We start from the raw sequence: 14,764 nt of genomic DNA, 5'->3' as shown, positions 1-14,764 counted from the left end.
TTACATTTTTTTTTTTTTTTAATATAATTTAAACATCCATTGTGATAGCGATTATGCAAGACAGATTGAAACATTTATTCTTACTAACCGTGAAAGCAAAACCCAAGACTTCTTCTATTAACTTTTAAGAAATCAAAAAAATTAAAACCACTTTAATCCTCCTCGGACATTATATTTGAATTAAAAAATCAGTGTAAGTCCCGATTTGACGAACAAAATATACAAATATAAAAATTAATTAATACATTTCTTTGAAGTGTTTCTATTTCAATAATACATGAATTTAATGTTATTTTAAATTATATGCATTATTAATAAACCATATAATAATTTACAATATTAGCAGGTTAATTTTGATTTAATTACTGTATATATAATAAAAAAAAAAAAAAAATTTAATACCTGTATCATTATAAGTTTGAATTGAGAGTAAACGAAAAATACATATGATGATTTATTGGAACAAATATTTTGATTTATTCCATTATAATTGAAGAAAAGTAAATATCCTATAGTTTTGTCAATTAAAGAGAATTATAGAGATTGCAAAAGAAGATTCTAAATCGATTATATAGTATTTGTAACTGTCAAAAAGTAACTGTGTTGCAATTTTTATGACAATAATGGGAGAGCCGAACTTTATGTTTTCTTACTAAGAATTAGGAAGATCAAAATTATTCACCTATGATAAATTATGAATTATAATGTTTATAACCAAATATCAAAATAATCGCATTATGTTGTGCTAAGATAAGAGACTAGTGAATACATAATAAAATTAATTTTTAAAATATGTTTATTTAAAATCAATGATAATCTCTTTAAAAATTGCTGTGTTAACATTTATACGATCGTTAAGCAAATGTGAGTAGACTTAAAGGACCACAAACCGACATATTGTACGTCTAGAATTTAATTAATGAATTAATTATTCAGTAAATAATATAATATTAAAGTAGTCAAAAAAAGTTCAAACCTAAGTGATATTGCGGAAGTAGACAGGAAAGTACCTCGTAAAACTACATTTATTAATCGTTTGTGTTTCACGATCGAAGACGTTTGTAATCAATGATTTTAACGTCTTAATAGTTATTCTTTATCTCTATCAGAGATTAAGTATCATCTACCACCACACAGATAAAATACCACGATGCCGCGCTAATAAATTACAGTTAATAAAGCACTCTTACGCTTGGAACAAAAGGAAGTAAGTATGAGTATATCTAGCCGTACTAGTTGTCAGGAGCACTCGAGATTATATTAGAGAAGATGCTGGTAGGATCGATCGTCTCAGACTATCGTCTTCACATATGTGAGCCCATTTTTCACTCTAACGTGCCTCCAATGCCCTGAAGAAGACAATGAAGAGGCAGAACGGCGCTTGAATTTTTGTCCGACGCTGTAGGAAATAAAATCTTAAATGCACTTGTAAAGTACAATCGTGATTGATCTAAGCGCGTCACTCAAGTGCTATTATACACTAGTTTTTGCACTATTAAAGAAAGTTTTGCTACGTTCATGTTATTTATTATCTCTGAATGGACAGTAAATGGGTACAATTTATATTTACAGTATTCTCTTGTACCGATAGTAAAAATGAGACTCTGAAGTATTTAAAAGAAATTTAACCGAATAACTGTAAGATTTTTCTTCAATTTCAATTATAGGTTTTCGATGATTTAAAAAAAATCAACTTATATTCGAATAGTATACTTGAAGTAATGAAATAAAGAAATTATAAGAAAATCTTCTTTTTTTGCACTTAATGTGATTGTATATGTCCTTTTCTTAAATCTTATTTAATAACCTTTGGATTCTTTTAGTATTGTAAAGATAAATGAATTTAAGATGCTGATATATGTTATAATATTAATGTCTATTAAAATTGAGAATGTCAATCAAGTATAATTAATTATTCTGATGTATTTGATAAGAATTATAATTTTAACTCAATTTATTTAAACATGAAATAATAGTTATTAACTATGCATTACTAAAATATAATGAAATGCAGTTTTTGATAAGAGGTGTGACAATGTGAAATTGTTTTGCAAATTAATAAATGAAATTTATTTACAATGATAAAATGATATAAAAAAAATATAATAATAACAATAGAATGCTACGAACATAAAATATTTCAAATAAGTTTGGTTTATTTAGATAACTCATAAGTTTTTTAATGTCTTACATACATAATATAAATACAAAAAATTAATTAAAAAAATCCTTTAAATTGATGAAACATCATGTCGATCTCTATTTACAATTCCATATAAGAAATTAGTCCCATAAATTAATTTGACTTTAGTTAATAATACGATTTTTAATATTTATTACTTATATATACCGGAAAATAACGTATTTGTCAATTTTTTCCAATTACGAAGAAAAATAATGTTTCAGTAAAAACTATTTCATCAAAACATTTATTTGAAATAGATTTCATTCAATGAAATACATCTTAACGATTATATTCTTTTAAAGTATTTATCTAGTATCGAAATTTAAAAATAAAACATTACTTTAGACTCCGTATAAGAAAACAAATTATAAACAAAGTATAGGGCAAACAGAGAAAGTCCATTAGTGGAGTTGCAAAATGAGCCAAAAAATAGTGCAAAAATGGAAACAGGAACGCAGATAAACTATCGCGTCTAGTTAACTTATTTGTCTGATTGGCTCTAACGATACTGGCAAATAAATGTAAAAGAGAACTAATTAGAGAAAAGAAAATAATAAGTATGAATGAAATTATCAGGATTATAACGATGCTGCATTGCAACTATAATATGATTGAAAAATACATGCATACAAAACAAAAAAATGCGATAGTTCCATTGATGTTATGGGAATAGCACAAATACATCCACGCATTCGACCTATCGCTCGAGGGTGAGAGTGAGAGAGAGAGAGAGAGAGGTCAAAAAAAAAAAAAAAAAGAAAAGAAAAAAGAAGAACTTATTATTAATTATAACAATAATATCGAAGTCTCCGTGCCTTTAGAAATTTATTTTTAAACCACCAACTCTCGTTTGCTCGGCCCTTGTTGATTATTTTCTCCTTATCCCCGCTGCTATTGCTGCTGCTCGTTTTCTCTTTCTATCTTTTCGTCCCTTCTTCGCTACTGCCCCTACTAATGCTGACCCAATTTCCGACGTGCGTTGCTGAGCGAGTATGCGCGCAACAACGGCGACGACAACGCGGACGAGGGCAGGAGGAGGAGGAGGGTCAGAGTAAAATATGGACTGCGCCGTGACTACATCCGTTCCTCAATACGATCAGGCTGTATGATACTAGTTTTTTTTTTTTTTTTTTCATTTATCGTCACAAGATTGTTACAGCTAGAAATAGATAGATAGATGTGAAGATAAATGGAGAGAGAGAGAGAGAGGGGGAGAAATCGCGGATCGCAGTTACGGAGATCGGAAGGACGAAAAGAGTAGAAGGAACTTGCACGCGAATGGTTGTACGATTTTCCAAGGAAATAAATTTAATATTTTTCAAATGAGTTTAATATATTATAATTATCAGATTTGCTTCAGAATTATTAAGGTTATTTGCATTTTTACAAGATTATAATTGGTTGTAAATAATTATTTATATTTAATTGAGCCGTTAAAATGCTTTCAATTTATTTAATAGAAATTAGGCATTAAATGTGGCGAAAAAATAAAAATTATAAATTTTTATAAAATAATATATTTCAATGAAATATGTCAGTATTACAATATGTTTTCATCAAATATTTCATCGCTAATAATATTTATATAATTTACTTGAATAAAGTCACAAATATTGATAATTATTTCGTTATATTTTAATCATTGGCTATCTTTCCGAAAACTTATTCTTCAATATATAGAAACTTAAAAACTATTTCAATTCACCATAATCATACGCTTAGAATGTATTTATTATCATTATTTACAAATAAATTATTCAAAAATAAATCGAAAGAATGAAATGTTAATATACAAAAGTATATGATCGATAAAATTATTTAAATATTATTTTTCTTATATTTATTCTAATTAATTTTAGATTATTATCTTAGTAAACGCATTATAGGGAAGGTTAGACTGATTTTACGATTATTTCTGATTATTTAAACAAGTCTCCAATTATAATGTACATAGAAATATTTTCATACATTTTTATTTGAAATAGTCTTTTATTTGAAATAATAATTGTTAGATATTTTAATTTTAATTTTTAAATTATAAAACATACTTAAATTATTATATTTATTTCAGATTAAATTCAATTCAAAGTTACAATGTTTCTCTAACTAGTACTCTACTATAATTTGTCAAAAATAATTGAAGATTAAATTGAGTTACGATTTAAGTTTGCATTTAAAATAATTGAATAGCATTTTAACATTTTAATACACGAAGTAGTTTTATTAATAATTAATCTTTATTAAACAATACTAAATACAAGCTTTGTGTTGTAAGTTTGCGAAGTTATATATAACTTAAATAGTTTAGATATAGATTCAACATCAGCTTATCTTGGAAAATACGTTTCAAATGAATACTATTCGAACTAGGACATTGATAACGAACATTGAGACTTATGTAAATAAATTAAATACAAGTTACAATAGAAAATCATTTTAAGATAATTATAGTTAAAGATTTGCTTTTTTTGCTCCCTCTAGGATTGAATTTAAATTTATCATTTATTATGAATATTAAGTCTCGCTTTAATACATATAATTAACTTAAATAAAATTCTATATAATTAAATTTATATAGACTTTTTTTTTAATGTTAATAATTCAATAGTTTTGTGTAAAATTTGAAAAAGGATATTTAATTAATATCGGAGTTTTAATAGTTATCCGAATAATTTAAAACCAATATTTCTAATATTATCAAAATATCAGATGTAATTAAAAGTCATTAATTCACAATAAACTAAAATCAAATCTTGCATCAATACTGAATTTACATTAATAAAGCGGGTCGTCGGATACAATAGAATTGAAAAAAATTATATTTTCTCATTTATATAACATTTGGCATAGATTATACAATAAATAATAGATCAATAAAATTTATAAATTTAATTTTACGTATTTTAAATATATATTTACATGATAAAAATGGGAAATTGCATTATTCAGCGGTATTAAAACAAACCTGAAATTGATATTTTAAATTCAATGATGTGGTGAGGTTTTTAAAATTGTCAGAAATGATAAAGAAAATATTAGCAGATCAATGGAACTAATTCAAAGATTATTCGAAAAAAAAAAATTATGATTAAATAAATTTTATTATTTTCATTATAAATTTATAAAATTATAAATTTTCATTAAAATTGATCTATAGTCATTATGCTTATATATACATTTATCTATGCCACAGATTTATTCATAATTTTATAAAGATAAAAATGCATTGATAATCAAATTTATTTTCTACATCGTGTATTATGTAATTTATAAATATTCGTGTCCCTACCTATATCTATATATATATATATATATATATATATGCATATATAAAATATGTGAAATTTAATTTTAAAAAAAGATCTTTAAAATTTTGTTTATTATAGTCTCATTTAATATTTTATTGATTCTTCTAAATTCTATTGATTTTATGGATTTTGAAGCATTGGAAGGAATTTATTGTCGAGTATATAAAGTATTCATTAATACAAAATTTATTTTAAAGTGATCCGATATATTACACGATTTTTTACTTCGTTCAATATTCTACAGATTTTGTTCTTCATGGTCAATTTAATAAAATATTTTTCATAAATTTTTATTTAAAGACCTGATCGTATTCGCCTTTATCCGCTTTATCGTATATTATTACGTTTGATTTAATATTTTCTCATTCCTGTTACACTTCTCTTCTTTTTTTTTCATTTGTTCCAATAATGTGAACGATCTTTTCTCCATTGTGGTGGCTTGTCATCGTTATTTTTGCATTTGAATCATTTTTTAATCGTATGTTTCTTATTCTTATTTTCTCGATTTTTATTATAATATTTAATTATTATTATGTGCGATATGATTTAGATTTATAATTTATTCAATAAAATTATTCTCTTTTTAAATATTTCATTGTTTTGAAAATATAAGTAAAAAATAATATGTTAATAAAATTAATGATATTACAGTTAATGTTTTGGCATATTTTAGGCAATAATTAAATGTACATCTGTTGCTTTTCTATAAGAAGAATATGTACATCGATTGAACAATAGACATATTTTTAATAAAATTTCAGATTGCAAAATTCAAGTATGTCCATTTGTCTTAAGAACGTTAACACCAAGTCTATATTTAAGTTATACGAGGTATAGATTTTAAAATACATTCGTATGTGTATTTTCAAAGTGAACAAGTTATACACACATTTTGAATACTGATTAAACATTAAAAAAAGAAGAATAATAGCGAAATACACAATTACATTTAAGAATTAATGTGCCATTAAATAAGCAAAGTTCTTTTAAATGCTTAAAAGTGCATGTATAGTGACATCCGTAGACTAATGTAATAAACTATAGAATTTAAGTAATTCGATTAGCAGTAAAAAAAATAATTAGTAAACGTATAAATTATTTATATATACATTAAAGCTTGTATAACATGATTATGAATTTTAAAAAGTAATCAATTTGTAATCAGAATAATTTTATTTTCAGGATGAAAAAAATCAGCTCCTAATTACGAATCTGTGGTTGAAACTGGTGAGTTATATATACACACACATATATATATATATATATATATATATATATATATATTATTTTTTTTTATATTGTATAAATATGTATAAGTGATAATTTTGTTATATGAAAATATTAAATATATTTATACATCATATCAAATGATAATAAATGAATGTAAAAAATTATACGATATGATGAAAAAAAAACCAAATAAATAAATAAATATATAAATAAATAAATAAATGTATTAAAAATTATATTTTTTTTTCGTTGCTCTCCGCAGTAATCACTTAATTATTCTAATATCCATGAATGATTCGTGGATATTATATTTCTTTGCAATAAAAGCTTTGAAACCTTTTAATAGAAAAAGATTTATATTATCGTCATCAACTGTTTCAAAGGAAAATATTAATTTATAAGAAATAAGTTCCATTATATTATAATGGAAAAAAGAGTTTTTATTCTTTAATAAGAAAGACGATTTGAAAGGAGTTATCGGATAATTATTATTGATCAAACACAATACAATATTTATTTTCTATTAATTTATAAGTTTCCGATCCATCAAATACTAACAGAAAAACGAAGTCATAGAGATAAATAGATTATCATGATTCATGGAAGTTTTTAGACAATCTACAGGATCTCGTTCTCCTTTTCTAGAATTGAATTACCGTGTGTCTTTGACTAGAAATCGTACTTGAACAACTGCTAATTGCGGTCAAGACTAACCACGTTACACCACAAAACACATTTATTTCCAAATCCGAATAGTGCCATCTCAGCTTCCAACTTACTACTTCCTTTAAAAATAATGATCTCTCAAGTCAATTATTAATTTGAAAATTGAATATAATATTGAAATTCTTTTGGAATAATGATAGGTATGAGATTTTATTAAACAATGAAGAAAATTCGATGGAAAACGGCCAGTAAAACATAATAGCTTAATAACATAATAATTCGATTTCAAAGACTGTTTACAGTGATTACAACTCATTGATTAGCTGCTCTCTTTATGCAATTTTAGTTACGTACATTCGACTAATTAGTAACGCTATAACCTCGGAACGGCCCTCTGCCTTGACTGTCAGTTACTTCATAATGAACTCGACTTCTAATATTGTAAAGTTCGCTTTGGGAGCATCAAGGCCCTCGATGGTTAGGATCAGTTACTCGCTCGCGCTTCTCAATTCCTTCAATCGTGGCATTGTCCCCTACTGAAAGTCACGACGCTATTTCTCTGACACTAGGGACACATACCTGTTTAGTTTATTCCAGTAGTTGGCCATCTAATCCAATAATGTCGTCGGTCCCTGCAGACAATCTATAGTCCAAACATAATCACATCGTCTACTTTATATCGTGGCGAATTTCACCAATAAGGTTAAATCACTTTATCGACTTTACTTCTCCCGTCCTAGTTCGTCTCAATCGTATCTCATAAATTTGTAGCACAAATTATATTATTTATAGCTGCGACTGCTGCAAAATTATGAACTATGGGTCTTGGTCTAGACAGCATTGCCGAAAGAACTTCTGTTTGTAAAAGAGTCTTTAAGTTAATGTGCTGTTGTTTGCTTAAGAATCGGATATCTGCAAGATGATCTATACCATCGAAAAATGATATTTTTCTCTACTTATTTACATTATTTACTAAGTACGCTCGGGATAGATTATTCATCCTTTCGATTTTTAAACATCCATCAGTAGGCTTTTAATTTTTACAAAATTAATAATAATAACGTCTAAACAAATTGAATAAACTAATTATAAATTTTATTGTATTCTGGATAATTATGAATGATTATAAATGTTGTTTCCGTGTATATTTCTCATGGCAACGTTTCATGAAAATTCCCCTTTAAGCATCTAGCTACTGACAATTTTTCATCGAATTTTCATCGTTGATTAATAAAATCTCGCTTTTTTCTTTATTATTTGCATGCGGATGAACTGGCATACCTATCATTATTCCAAAAGTATTGCAACATTAGAGTCGATTTTCAAATTCAATTGTATATTCATGACAGTAATGTTCAATATTTATAAACGTAAAAATTATGAATTTAAAATCATGTATTGAATGCATTATAATAATCTAACGCTTTAAAAAAAAATTCAAATTCCTTTATCTTCGTGACATTGGAAATTGAATAAAGTATTAGCATCTTTTATATGTAACATATAATATAATATTGTATTAAATTAAAAAGTATTGTTATAAATATTTATATGAAGCGAAGTTGACTAAATTTTATATTATTTAGAATAGAAAATATTGTCATTACGTTAGAATTGAATAGTCACTCTTGTAAATGTTAATTCATCTATCGGAACCTACTGTGTCGAAAGGTCAAATCCCATTATAAGTAGAGAAATCTCCTAATAATATCATTTTTATACGATTTATGGGAATAAAGCGTGTAGAATTATTATCTTTACATTATTAACAAGACACAACATGTGAAGAATATCACAATATAGATGACGATATTTAAATTACAGTAAAATTTTAAATTCAAATTGAAATTCATATATTCATTTATTTCAAGTGCCGAACAATCTTCAATCTGAAATATAATTTATTAATAATGTATAGATATGAAGTTTAAATGCTAAGTGCTCGTCATTTGTACGCTATTATATTTTTTGCTTTTTTAATTTTAGATAATTGATTGAAAAAGTAGAATAATCTTTTCAATTTTACAAATCATCGTCAAATTAAAATAATGTATATTTTTACATGATATTATAATTTTTCCTATCATATGGAAATTACTACCCTAAAGTAATATCACCTAATGATGTTAAAAGTTTAGGAAAATATCATTTAATGAGAATCTCGGTAAAATTGCTTTCTTAAATTTTACAAAATTTTGGCTTATTCAAGTCGGAATGGGATGCCGTGGATCCCAAGTGCTTTCGCTATACTACACAGTCGTAAAACATTAGAAGAATGTACATACGGAATAAGCTTACGTTGGCGGTTTGCCGCGTGCATGTATGTGTATGTGGCTGGGCCTTGCTCCAATTAGGATTCCTAGAGTTCCCGCAACAGTTGTAGCCACTGGCGATGTAATCGAAATCACTGGCATTCTCGATTGAACCGACAATGTAGGAGTGTTGAATGTGTGGCTTCTCGACACGAAAGTATTTTAAGTCGGATAAGCCTGATTAAAAACTATTTCTATTCGGTATAATTGTGGAAGCTAATTGCCCAGCGCTACAGCATTTTAATGGCTGGAAAATGGCGTGATTTTACGATTAGAAAATAAAATGTAACGGAAAAACATTACGAAGTGGATTAATAATTTAACACAGAGACATAATTAATAATATTTAGGTTGAATTTTTAAAGGGATTATGAAGCCGCGTGTAAAGAGGGGTGGGGTGGGGGTGGGGTGGATGGGAGGGAGATCTTCGTTGAGTAAAGAAACGAAGATATTTGAATATATAAGTTAGACCAGAAAGTTTTGGTGTTTATAAGACGTTTCGTTAAATTTGTGAAACTGAAATGCAAATTACTAATTAAAGAACAAGTCCAAAGAATGGCTTTTGACTAGTACTGCTTAAGTTTACGCCTCAAAGACTTATTCAGAAAGGTAAATAAAATTTGTCTTTAAAATAGGATAATTGTAGTACGGCAAAATTTATTTTGCATATAAAACGAGGTAAATTATAAGTGGAAAAAATTCGATGTATGATCCATCGATAATTTTCAATTTATACTATAAACAGTAATATGATTTAACAATAATATTATTTTTTCATTTTTTTTAATAATTATTTATAAAATTTCATTAAGATAAATAAATATTATTATAATGAATCAATGCCGAATGAGGATGAAATATATTTGCAATATTGTGTATATTGTGTGTTATACCGTATAGTTGAACTCTCACGAGTTTCAATTGAACGTAATCTTGAGGTAATTAAAAATAAAATTATTACAAAATTTAATATTTCTCAAGTGATGTTTGTTAATTTAAATAAATTTATTAAACCTATGAAGCTCAGTTGGTAATAATTAATGTAATAACATTTTTAACTAAAATCATAATTAAGTAATGGATATAACTTAACGTAATAATGTTTTTCCTATCTCTCTATAGTTAATGGAATCATTAAAAAGTTTTTTTAAATTAAATATCATTTCCAAATGACTCGTATTATCTAATAATTGTTAAGATTGTTAATTAGTGAATAATGTTCAATAATACGTTCATTCATTTAACGAAATTTGACAGACTTATTGCATTTTTGTCGAGATTTAGGACAATTTATTCTATTAAAAAATATACGAAATTAGTTGTCAAATAGTAGGATTTTATAATTTCAGGTCGTATTACGTGAAATAGAGTGATGTAATAATATAATGGAGTATAAATATCCAACTGAAATTACACATTATAAATTTGTTTAAATGAAGTAATAATTCAGTGTATTGCATACTATATCAAGGCCTCATTATTATTATGATTAACAAACGTTTTATAAAATGTATTTGTCTACGTAGTTTAATAATAACAAATAGAATCATTGTATAATTCTGCTCTATTAAATATTACAGGCATTCGAGTTTTACACGATAGAGCAATTTTAGATGGATATGATGAAAATCTTTAGTGACACAATGTACGATCAAAAGATCTTCTGTAATATTTGCTATTTTGATAAGTAACAGTTTTATAAACTAAATCTCTATTATGTTCAGGAATGGAATGACGTTAATATGATGTGGGACCCTTCCAAGTATGGCAATGTTCGAGATTTAAGGATACCGCCACATAGACTCTGGAAGCCCGATGTCCTCATGTACAATAGGTAAGCGATTTTTCTTTTCGAAGAGGCACGCGAATGCTCCCGATTTTCCAATATATTAAGTTATATAATTTAAATTAAATGACAGGCTATATTTTTCTTAATGCGTTTGTCTTTTTATTAAGTGCTCCAATGTAAACATATTACAATGAAGAGGCATTTATTCTTTTGTCGTATTACCGAGATTTATAAAATCATATATCATATAGTGATATTTCATTTCTAATATAAGTATATCATATGTACGTGCTATTGTAATTCTAATTATTTATAATAACAAATTTTTCGAAAAAATTTTCCCTTACAATTTCATAGCTTCGTAGAAAGTAACAATACATGTTGTAATTATTAATTCAACTATATGAAATAATATGATGAAGTTTTGCTTTTGGTTTTTTTAATTTCGAATAATTTTGAATAATAAATATAAAAATATTAGTAATTTTCACTATCATAATTTACTACTTTGTACTTACTACAAGTTTGTGCCATTTAAATATGAAATTTTTTTGTTTTTCGTATTCATGAAAATCAATGAAGTATTATTTGAAGTATCTTTTTAACTTGAATATTTTTATAATATTTTTTTTTTTTTCGTTATTCGACAAAAGCAGACAAGATTGTTATTTAGAAAAATTTCTATCATTAATTTGTAGCATTTGTAAACAGACAAATTATGGACAAACGATAGCTAACGATTTTGTAACTTCAATGTTCAACAAATTATTGCTAAGTAAGCCTTGAATAATATATTTGACTCTAATTCATTAACACTATAACATAAAAATGGAGAAATACTTGAATAATATATTTTTCACAATAATAATTTCACAATTACAAATAGCAATAAAAATAAATATTAAAAATTTGTAAGATATGAATTGCAAAATATTTTGGCTTATTGATTTAAATAGAAAAAAAATATATATATATATATATATGTGTATATATGTGTATATATGCGTAAATAGACAAATTTTTTATTGGCATATTCGTATTATTATAGAGCTGTTCGATTAATTTTATGATAAATAGTTTTTGAAATATCATTTCTATGAAAATGTACTTTTGAGCTTTTGAGTATAATGCATTTAGAGTTTTAGAACCATTTCACTTTAAAATCCTTATATTTACGATTTTTCCGTTATGCTCGCTCCCTGCTCAGTACTTTTCTCCTTTACAAAAAAGTCTTACACCGGTGATAATCCGTCTCTTATTCCGAATCTAAGCTTTTTCTATCTCGGGCTGGTACTGCTTCGATCGGATAATACGATCCTCGTCTCAAGTAGTTGCTGATCTTTGCTTAAAAGCCAGTGGGAGCATGCTGGCATTACTTGTTGATTACAATTAGAATTGATTCAAATCGTTTATTAATAAACAATGCATTCAATGTCGAATAAATTAATACCCGTTAAATTTTCATAAATTGGTTTAATTACTTGACAAATTCTATAATACGAAGGTGGTTGATAATGATGGAAAGTGCCAAGGGTCCTATTTGCTTTAGCTTCGTGCTATCTGCACCAACTGCCATTTCCCGGCGGACAATAACTGAAATGGACTTTCTCTTCGGCCGATTTTTTATAATAAAATGTATATCGCACTTAATTTTTTTTTTCATTCTTTACATTATCTAAAGAACTAAAGATTCTTTCTTACAGTTAAGCCCTTTTATTTTGTTTCGCTTAAAACATTGCCGATTCCTTTAATTTTATAAAATTTCATTCCCATTATTGTCGGGATTAATATTTTTATTCCATAGGATTATTGCCGCATAGATCGCTATCGATATATAGTTTGATGAAAGTTTTGATGTCTCCATTGCCGACATATTTAGAATATTTAGAGGCTATATTTAAGCAGCTTAGACAAAGTGCGGCATGTTTTTTTTTTTTTTTTTTTTTTGCCATATCGGCATAACGGCTTTCGGAACTCGGGTATTTAACCTAACTTGAACAAATCCTTTAAATACTTACATTTATTAGCACGAGTCTTTCAAAAATATACTAAATAAAATCGAATTTTCGACCAAGTGACAAACAAACACGTCCCATACATTACTCAGAATTGGAAATTACAGATTGTTAGATATTAGCCATAATAATAGAGAATTTATTGGAAAAAATAAAAAAATATGTAAATAATCATAGAATTTCATATTTTATGTAATAAGTAATTTATTCAAAAATTTTACATATAACATTATGATTAATAATGTAAGTTTTTTTTTTTTTTTTGAGAAAAAAATTATGTAAAGTAAATATGCGTCCCATGATCTTTTACTATTTATTATATTTGTTATAGTTTCAAAGCTCCATGATATATTTAACATTTATCTGTATACATTAGATAGTGTCAAACTTTTATTTTCACAATTCAAACTCCGACATTGCATTTTCTTTATAGTCTTTTTACCAAGTAACGTCCACTGTGAAACTGAAGTTCCGTCCGCTCGACTTTACAAAATCTCATTACTTCTTTATTTGCGAAGACCTTCCTTTTGATCTACGTAAAACATCAAAAGAGTCATCTTAAAAGAAAAATGCCGGACAATTCTGGAATGTCACACATATCAGTGGGCTTGTGTCAGTGTTCGGGTACCAATTTCATTTTTGTAGAGTATTGGAAGAAGGTTTCCAGGTTAAAATTATGTAAAAATTCCTATTCTATATTTATATTTACATAAGCATTATTGTCTCATTAATCAAAGAAAAATTTATATACTTTAATTAAATAAATATGGAAATAAAATGAGCGGTAAATGCTGCTACTGAAATTATGATATTCTAATATTCTTGCATATTACATGAAGTTTAGTGAGTATTATTTTATCATTTCATTTAAATTTATATTTTATCGTTTTTTCACATTATTTTTTATATTTTGTCTTGGAGATATTAAATTCTACCGAGCTTATATTAATCGATTATTTAAATTTCATTCAAATAAAGGTTTTGATTTGTTTAAAATAAGAATTTTATTGTACGAGTATCTGATTTAATGATTCATTAACACTTTAAACAAGATATATTTACACCCTGCTATTGAATAATTATGTATATAAGCTATTTTTCAATTAAAATAATTACATCATTTATATTTAATTATTTAATTAAATCATCAAATTTCTGATTTAACATACTGTACTGTATTAGATTATTTTTTTATTTCAATTTTGATTTAATTATTATGCATACCAATCGAGTTAAATTAATTTATTAAAGATATTAAG

General features: G+C 26.0%; 1 protein-coding gene across 1 annotated transcript in view; it reads left to right on the top strand.

Moving 5' to 3' along the window:
• Window positions 1-14,764, top strand: part of nAChRa7 (nicotinic acetylcholine receptor alpha7 subunit) — an 86,194-nt gene that overhangs the window by 48,069 nt on the left and 23,361 nt on the right. Inside the window, exons 3-4 of the mRNA XM_011507722.1 lie at window positions 6,676-6,720; window positions 11,426-11,535. Coding sequence (XP_011506024.1) covers window positions 6,676-6,720; window positions 11,426-11,535 — 155 coding nt within the window. The remainder of the gene's footprint in view (window positions 1-6,675; window positions 6,721-11,425; window positions 11,536-14,764) is intronic.

This window comes from Ceratosolen solmsi, unplaced genomic scaffold (assembly GCF_000503995.2).
Source record: "Ceratosolen solmsi marchali unplaced genomic scaffold, CerSol_1.0 scaffold1, whole genome shotgun sequence".
NCBI lineage: Eukaryota > Metazoa > Arthropoda > Insecta > Hymenoptera > Agaonidae > Ceratosolen > Ceratosolen solmsi.
Note: the sequence above shows the minus strand (reverse complement) of the source record. Positions and strands in the feature narration are given on the sequence as shown.